The sequence below is a fragment of the Paramormyrops kingsleyae genome, chromosome 4, assembly GCF_048594095.1.
Source record: "Paramormyrops kingsleyae isolate MSU_618 chromosome 4, PKINGS_0.4, whole genome shotgun sequence".
Lineage (NCBI taxonomy): Eukaryota > Metazoa > Chordata > Actinopteri > Osteoglossiformes > Mormyridae > Paramormyrops > Paramormyrops kingsleyae.
Genome location: NC_132800.1, coordinates 17,320,460 through 17,329,997, shown reverse-complemented (window position 1 = coordinate 17,329,997; position 9,538 = coordinate 17,320,460). Strand labels below are relative to the sequence as shown.

The following is a 9,538-nucleotide window of genomic DNA, read 5'->3' as shown; positions in this document are numbered from 1 at the left end:
CCGTGGTCAGGAGGTCACTGGTTTGAACTGCATGCTTGGCAGAGTGATGTCACTGTTGGGCCCTTGAGCAAAGCCCTTAATAGGCCTTAATTAACCCCAAATTGCCTCAGGAACTGGCTGACCATACTCTCTGCTCCTCACGTGTTCATTGCTTTGGATTAATAAGCGTCCACCAAATTAATGTGTTTAAATGTCTTTATACAACCTGCATTGCTACTAGTTCATGAACAATGAAATGGAAGCAGGTGGGTGTTCCTTCTTAATAACAATATGTTTTATTGGCTAAGTACACTATATGGACAAAAGTACTGGGACACACCTCTTAATCATTGAATTCAGGTGTTTCGTTCAGACCTATTGTGTTATAATGGGGCATGACGAAGCAGGTAAAAGAGAGACAGAGTGGCTCACAACAGACGACTTTATTGACGAAACGTGACACAAAAGGGGAAACTGCAAAAAATAGGGAAGCAACGGATCAAAAACAAAACAGGAAAAATAAGAACTAACTAAAATTTATTGAAATCCTTTTGGGTCTTCAAAAGTCTTATAAGCGAGATGCAAACTTTAGGCATAGTTTGTTTCTCTCTTTGCGGCTGGAGAGATTGCTATATAGTTTTTATTACACACAACAGCTCATTCCATTCATTATGCAAAGTGACTGTGTTTTGGAACATTTTGAGCTGAGGTGTCCCAGTAAGGTGAATGAATATTCACATAGAAAAATACTATTATTATTATTATTAGTCCCATTGCTGGTTCATTGGGCGAGTTCTCGCCTGCTACATGGGAGGCTGGGTTTCTGTTCCCTTGTTGTAAATCGCTTTGGATAAAAGCATCTGCTAATTGAATAAATGTAAATTATTCATATTATTCATTGTTATTGTACTGACCAGGTTTGCATTGCTCCAAACATCTGTCATAGACCAATAACACATCCATCCATCCATCCATTTTCTGTACCTGGTTGTCCTATTCAGGGTGACAAGGGGTCCAGGGCCTATTCTAGAAGTTACAGGCGCAAGACCCATCACAACAAAAAGAATATGGATAGTGACCGCCCGTTAAGCCACATGGCGGCCTGGGGAGTAGGGGAACACACTAGGGACTAAGAGGCTACAAGTCAGAGGGTGGAACAGGATGGCCAGCGACACCTGCTGGCCAAGTGGGGCAAAACACATGGGACAGGGTCAGACGGCCACTGATCCAGACACATTGCTTTAGATGTATAAAATCAAGCACCTAGCCATGCAGTCTGGTTTGCGAAGGTTTGTGAAGGAATGGGTCATTCTGAAGAGCTCAGTGAATTCAAGCATGGCACTGTGATAGAATGCCAAATGTCTTCCCTGTCAGATATTCCATAATATGTGTACATGATTGTGTTTGTGTATGTTTGCGTGTGTATGTGTGTGGCCTCCATTAGCATTTATAATAATGCTTTACAATAAGGCTGCCATTATAAAGGGTTGATGAATGGTTTATAATCAGGCTATTAATTAGGTTGTAACACTTTGTAAATCATTAATAGACAATTATAAACTAGGTATCACAGTTGTTTTTATTATTAATGAGATACTACCATATATAACTGGCAAAAGGGAACCTTACTATAAAGTGGAACCACATTTACCAATATGCCTGCAGGGAGACCTTTTGTTTCTGTAACTCTGTATGTGTGTGTGTGTGTGTGTGTGTGTGTGTGATGTTTCATCATGAAGCTTTATGTTTTTTATTTGTAAGAGTGTGGGGGTGTGCATAAATTATGGGGGATGGGGGAAGATTGTAACACCCCCATTAAACAGAACCGGCCAATACGACCCCCCAGATAATCATACTGTTCCATCCAAAGTTATGCTCTTGAGTGTGTTGTGTATTGTATTTCTCTGTCTGGTTCGCAGAAGCTGTGTACTCTCTTTGTTTACAAATCGTATCACTGTTTGAGTCTATCTTCTCTTTCAGATTCACTTACATTGATGACCAGTTCTAATCTTCCTTAGTCTAGAGATCCAGGACGTTATTGGCTAATATAATTCACTCTGCTTGACTTGAAGCTGCTTCTCTTGGGGGTGAATGTGCTGTACCGTCTCTGCGTTCCTTTTCCATCAACTGTCTTATTTAAAATACTTCTATCATTGAAATATAAATTATTGCAATAAAGCTGCATGTGGGTCAGGTGACTCGCTTTGATGCCTAACATCACATGGATATATAACCTGTTATGTAAGATATGTACGTTTTTTGCCACTGGTGAGGCTTTTCCAGAATAAAATGAGCAGAACATTAAGACTTAAGGTACAGAATATATAGAACTGTTTGTCCTTGATCTTTAATTGGTTTTAATTGTTGCCACGACCCCAAATGACATTAAAACAACTGTAAGCATGAATTAACAATAACGGCATTTCTCGTATTTTGCCAAACTAGATCTGACTTGAATTAAACTTTTTAAGCCAGGATTCTAGCCAGGGTGGGGTGGAGTGCGATCTTTGGAAAGTTCCAGAAGCAGAATCCGGCGCGGAAGCTTTGCTGCGGTTAATCAGGCATCACCCTGAACAATAATAGACGTCCCCATTTATCCAGCCGTCTTGCATTACTGCTCCTCCAGCCCGGGCTCACGGTGACCCTGGATGCTCTCCCAGGAAGCACATGACGGGGCTCACCGGGCTGGATGCCAGTGCGGCACAGGGGGCACCTTGCTGGCATCGATCCACTCACACAGCACATCTCCGGAGCGCGGCAGAGACTGCAGGGAGGGGCCCCAATGCGAATGTGGCGATGGCATGGAGTGCACTACATCTTTGTAACAGTGACGAATGAATGTTTTCAGTGGGTCAGTGTTACTGATTTGGGTTATTTCAATTGCCAGATTATAGCTTTCTCTGTAATGTAACACCACGGCTTCAAGGTCCAATCAGACAAGAACCATTTTATTGTTCAAAATCCCTAATCTAAGTTTCTTTTCTACTACTACCATTACTTAGACTACCACTACTGCTCTTTTTATTACTACTAATAATAATAATCATGTTACTACTACTGCAACTACTATAACCACCATTTTTAATAGTTACTACAACTAATAACCATGTTACTGCTATTCCTACTATTATCACTGCTATTACTATTACTACTAATCTCACTTCATCTACTACAACTACTACCAGAATTACTACTGTGCATTAACAGTAATCTGAATGATGATTCAGAGCTCAGATTAAGCGAAGATGTTACAAATGCCTTCTGAAATGTTGAATGTTAATCAAATATGTACAGTTAAACTCAATCAACCCTGCTTGTTCAAGCTTCACCCAGCAGTCAAGGATTTCAGGATTCTGGCATTCATCCAATTATAGAAAACAACTTGTCGCTAATGACTATTTGAAATTACTTTTATGGAAAATTCAGTTCAGATTATTCTAGTGGTTACAGAGACAGAAACATTGGCATTATGATAACATTAATTGAAAGTGGCAGAAGGATTTGCTGTCAATCATGCTCTCTTTCTACAGAGAGTAGTACTGTCTGCCATCTGACCCTTATGGGAAGTATTAGGTCAAATATCACTCTACAGTAAAATGTGTATAAATTCACATGTTGCTCCAGTTCCTGGGAGGATTGTGACAATTAAAAGATACTTAAGTAGAATTTCTTAATACAATGAATCAAATTGCTGTCTGTTTTGCAAAATATATAGAGGTGTTCATTTGAAATTTCCACCGTTGTGTGCATCTTAAAGATCACACATAAAAGTAATTATTGAAAATAACAAAAGTACATAATTATATAAAATGTATAATGGATTGATATTTGTGTCATTATATTCATATAAAATAACATTTACAGCTGAGAGTAACCACATTAGTTCAAGGAATGTCTATTGTGCAATATGACTATTCTGATTCATTGAAAAGATCAATGATTACAATGATGTTTGGCTCTTAAATTAAAACTAGCTCAAGCATATTCAAGACAAACATCGACTTCTGCAGATAAATTTATTGTCGTCTGTACAACTAAGCAACTGGAAAGACAGCTTCGATTTAAATTATAAAATAGTGCTTTAAAAAAATAGAGTTCAAGCCTCAGGAACTACACACGCAGGAACATTAACGGAAACCACAGAAAGCAACAGACGTCACACATTTAAACGGTCATGTTAAAACATGACCTTTAACCATACAATAGGTAGCGTAAAGGAGAGAGTGTTCCAATGGTTTTGATAGGCATTCGCCCAACACTTGGCTAGCATTTTCTAGTGACAGGTATTTATTACATGGTCATATAATAAATACCTTAAAGAATTATCTGATTGGCTGTGGGTGCCTGTTTGTGTTAAAGCAATAGAATGCATAGAAAAGGTCTTTCTCAGTTTTTTCTGACTGTAGGAAAAGGGCTTCAAATCTTTCATTGCATGTGACACGCAATGCATCACATCCTCGTCATTACAAAGTAAAACTGCTCCTGATAACTTGCAGAAAATAAACAGCTAAAACATTTGGTGTTCATAGCAAATGGAGGAGATACATACATCCTAGTTAAAAAAATAAATAAAATGGCCATTGCAAGCAAGACATGAGAGCAATAAGGATTCATAAGAGTCTTTTTGTTTGCACACTAATACAGCATAAATCCGCCGTATCTCTTGTCCGGGTATGGTAGGTCCTCGGAGTTGGTCTCCTCACCTTCTTCTCTGTATCGTTTGAGGAAGCCCCCATATCTTTTCTGATCTTCCTTCCATTCAGGTCTTCCCACCCTTCTCATGAAGCCACCGTATCGTTTCTGCAGGTCTTTGATCTCGTCTTCCAGGTCCGAGCTTCTCCTGATGCTCCTCATGAACCCTCCGTACCGCTTCTCCAGCCCACCCTCCTGATCGCCCCTCGTCTGCTCATCATCTCCCCCGGTGCCCAGGATCTCCTTCAGTATGGTGACGGTGTCTACTTCAGGCTCTCCGTCTTTCTTCATGAAGCCGCCGTACCGCTTGCCCAGAATCTCCCGGCCGTGGTCCTGATCCTCCTGCTCCACGTCATACAGCTCTGCAGTCTTCTTCATGAAGCCGCCGTACCTCTTCATGAAGCCGCCGTACTTTTTGGCCAGCTGGTGTCCAGCGTCACTCTGCTCCTCATTGTCCGTCACATCTTCCGTGATGCCGTTGGGTTTCTCCCCTTGCAGGATCTCTTTGCAAAGATCCCAGGCCTTCTCTGTAGGGAGTTTCCCTTCGCATCCTAATGTACACGTCTGTAGCAGTGGGGAGGGGGGGGGGGGATAGCCATTTTGAATACAACATGGTTTATTGATCCCAGGTGGGCAGGGCTGAACTGGAACTAAAAATTGCCCGTGGACTTTGGGAGTCCCCGCAACGTAAATTTTGCTAGTAAATGTATCCATCAGCTCTCTGGAAATATGCCTAGTATAAATGGCCAGCCCAGTATGCCCAGTACAAATGGCCAGTCCAGCCCTGCCAGGGTAAATAAAGCACACAGATTTAAATTTCAAACACACACGCTAAACAAATACATTATACTGAAAAAACAAAAGAAAATACATAACTACTTGATAATATGTATGCAACTTGAGGCAAGGTGCAATATTAGCTTTTAAAAACAGACCTACATAACATCCATTAGTTTTCTACACCTGCTCGTCCTATGCAGGGTCGCAGGGGTCTAGAGCCCGTCCCTGAAGCTATGGGTATAAGGCAGGAAACAGCCGAGAAGGGGGAGCCAACCCATGGCTAGGGGGCGGGGGGACCCCCAACCCACACACTTCTTAAAATTACAAACAAAGCACAGATTAAGGAAAAACAAATTACTAAATTTCATAATCTTCATCACAACTATCGATTGCGAAAGAGTCGATAAACAATCATATACCTTTTCGTAATATCCGTCGTATAAATCTCAAGCGTGCCAAGTCGACATCTACAAATGTCCGTACTTAAAAATTAACCCATACAAAGGATGCCTATTTGTTCTAGGCATCCAAATAGCAAATTTTCATAAAATACCAAATATGTGAAGGGAGTTAACGCCGACAGTATTTATTAATCCATTAAAACGCTGTAAAACTAAATTGCCTCCAAGTGGGAGATTGATACTGCTGATTTTGCTGTGGTGCGAATTCGAGTAATTAGACGCATGAACAATATGTAGTTATAAATAAGGCTGTAGTCTATTATTTTTCTGTAGTCGGAAATTGCCGGACACTTACTCAAATTACGTAATCGTAACTAACGAGAGATCTGCATCACAGAACACAAATTAAAATGAGCACCGTCTCAACAACCAGGCAGTTTTAAATGAACAGACTGGAGTGCCTCCCAAACAGCACAATTTGCCGTAATATAATCAATATCTTCAACAATCTTTAATCATTATAATTGTCTCATCGATGCAGCCAACATGACGTTATACTGCCACCTAGCGTTAGAAACCGCACATTCCATTTACAAACCACTGCCTTTCAGTCTCGTTTTATTTACAATGCAACTCGTCAGCCACGGATGTTGAAATAAGGCTGCGTTTAAACTACGAAATTGCACAAGTAAAAAGAAAATCTTAAATTATTCTAATAAGTAAAAATCTGATTAAGATTATATAAATATAAAAAGTCATATCACTGGTTTGAAGATTTCACAAAACGACACAACTCCAATGGTTTAATCGATACAACAAAAACCATTTGCGCTTAAGTGAAATTATAACAGTGACAAAATGTGATCCATGTCACTAGAAATGTATGCGCTGCTTTAAAATGAGTCGACATTGGTCAACAATATGCCGTATGCACTTATAATTTATGCTTGAATTTGTACGTATTCAATACATGCATCATAAATTAAAGTACTGTTGTGAATGTCACCGTAGTGCTGCATTTACGGCGATGGCAGAGCTGACCAAACTCATTAATACAATTAACATTTATAACTTGATTAATATTCTTTGAATTTTAGTGCACTGGAAATAAATGATATATTGCTGTTTGAGCGCTTTAATTATAACTGTACGTGGGATCCACACTTATTCATCGAAGCCAACCACTAGGAACTAACCGTGGACAAAGCAACATTTACAACCATTATTCTTTAATGAATCCGTGAATTTGTTCTTGGCAACTTGTTATATACTTCATGCAACTCAGTCCGATCAGGCAGTATTTATTGGTATTGGTAGTCTCCATTACCTAAACACTTCAACCGTGAAATAACATGCGATTTAACATCACTACCCAAAGGCAAACCATTGATACACTTTCTGTGCTAAAAGCTTTCAGGTCTCTCTTTTCCCTATATTACATTAAATCACTACTACGGAGTATTACAATAGCTTACCAACCACCACATACTTCATAATACTCTAACAAAATGATAATATTGCACAGGACAATCAGGATTTGATGTCTAATAACTATGGAAGCATCGACACACATTTACAGTTTTGGATGTTTGTTAACGTGCCTTTGGCAGAAACGGAAAGTGTCCCTCAAGTTATCGAATACTTATTCGGTTGCTGCTTTCAAGGTGCTATGCAACGCATGTATGCAGTGATTTAATACCGTTCGATTTTATTTTGCACTTTGTATTAAAATGGAAATGATCGTACTTACCAGGGCGTCTATCTGCGTGTGCGGGCTCTTCAGGTGGTAAGTGCAGCGTACGCAGTCCTGGCCGCAATCCGCCCTCACCATAAGCAGCACACAGGCACCCAGAAGCGCCCTCCAGCAATACCCCGCTAACGCCATGGGCTGCAAGACAGTCACCACACTGCCCAAAGTTTCATTTATCAGTGTTTTAAAACTACTTTAATGAAATTCACAGTTAACTGGAGCAACTCCGGGCATTAGTTAAATTTTGAAACAAATAGCAATAAAACGATTAATTCAGATACATTCCGAATCTAAAAAGACCGTTAATTTATCGTATCGTATTTTAAAGGTATATGCATTAAAGTCGCAGATGCGCCGTTAATAAATGGGCTTCGGACCGTAAGGCGCTATACTCACATGTTTCCAGAAGCAGCGCAAAGTCCCTCTGAAGTTACGAGCTGCAGTGATGCGGTTTGAGCTACGCACGAAATATTTATACAGGCGCCAGCCAATCTCTCCAGGGAAAAGAGCGGCGGAGAAATGAGGCGCAGGTGAGTCCAATCACCGCTAAATGTGACAGCGTGACACTACGGGGGACCGAGCAGTGAGCCGCGCCGTGTCCCCCGGGGGCTCGAGGGACACTGCGCCTAAATACATCTTAAATGTAATGCCGGTCTAAAGGGTGTCGGTGTCTCCTCATTGTCTTGGGAACATTTCCAGACGTGTATATATGACGAGATGCAAACTATTTCTTTTACACTTTATCGACTGTTACTTAGATATGGTCGCGTTGCGTCGTTATATTTCGGGATCTTAAAAAAGTGTGACTTTCCGTTAATGGTTTTGAGTGGATGTGATGTTTCTGGGATTACTTGGACGTTTATTTCCATGGCAGAAACACGCCAAAATCTAGCAGACATGCAATTTATTTGTTTGTTCATTTGCAATATCGAAAAGACTACATAATAGGATACAGAAAATTTTATTCCATAAGGTGTACATATGTTGAATATTTCTTTCTTAATAAACCTTTTGACAGGCACTGTACACACATGCTTATTAAACATCTACTTATCTAGAAATACAATCGGAGCGGGTTCGAAGGGACAGTCACACTCGGTCTTGGACTGCAGATAACATCACGACGTCAATATCTGCAAACACTTTCATTTCATTCAAGATGAACCTAAAGTAGCTACGTGTAGAAATATAATGTTAGAGTGAGCTGGTCGGTGCCTGGTAGTGTGGCTAGCGTAATGCCAGGGGTTAGAATGAAAAATATTTATGTTTGTGTTGTAATTTACTTTGAAACTGTTTCGGAAGTGATTCAGCCTCTTGAATGGTTAATATGTATAATGAAACAGTTCAATTAAATGAGATTTGCTTGCCTGTGAATAGAGCACTAATGATTATTGTTTTTTCTTTTTTTCTTTTTTAATATAGTCTATATATAAAATGTCTGTCCTATGCAAATTAAGATGGTGGTAAATACTTCACTCTGCTTTTAGCATTCAGAATGACCCCCCCCCCCCCCCCCACCAGTGACAGTCAATGTCTGCATTTCTTGTACGGACCTTCATTTAATGGATTTTATTACAGTTTATTATCAGCTTCATCTCAATAAACTTGTTTTGCAGCAAGAACTCCGTTAATAAAGTTTTCTTAAGTACTTATTTTGTATAGAAATTATTTCAGAATCTTTTTAAGCGTTGTTTTGTTAACATTTTCTTGGGGGTTTTCAAAATCTGCCCTGGTGAAGAGAGACAGACCTGTGTGAGTGTTGCGTCCTGCCCGCCATGACTGCCTGGCCTCCTGTCCCTCCTTCACGTGGCCCTGGTGGGCTGCACCTGATGGCCGTTGCCCCACATTAGTCTGTGATTTTTATTGCCACGTTCCATTTGATCTCGTAACTTGGGAATTCCGAGATCCTAGTCTGAAATTTCAACTGGAACACCCC

The 9,538-nt window shown here is 40.2% G+C and overlaps 1 protein-coding gene across 2 annotated transcripts; it reads right to left on the bottom strand.

Moving 5' to 3' along the window:
• Positions 1-3,978: 3,978 nt before the first annotated feature.
• On the bottom strand, positions 3,979-8,181 carry penkb (proenkephalin b). Of its 2 annotated transcripts, none has more exons than XM_023818197.2 (3): positions 7,999-8,181; positions 7,603-7,740; positions 3,979-5,235 (listed from the first exon to the last, which is right to left on the bottom strand). In XM_023818197.2, exons 2-3 carry the CDS (start codon positions 7,735-7,737, stop codon positions 4,615-4,617), a joined length of 756 nt encoding a protein of 251 aa, XP_023673965.1. In that variant the 5' UTR covers positions 7,738-7,740; positions 7,999-8,181; the 3' UTR covers positions 3,979-4,614. The 2 variants fall into 2 exon arrangements, with proteins under 2 accessions (XP_023673965.1, XP_023673964.1); XM_023818196.2 differs by having other exon boundaries at positions 7,603-7,759; positions 7,999-8,161.
• Between the last annotated feature and the right edge of the window lie 1,357 nt (positions 8,182-9,538).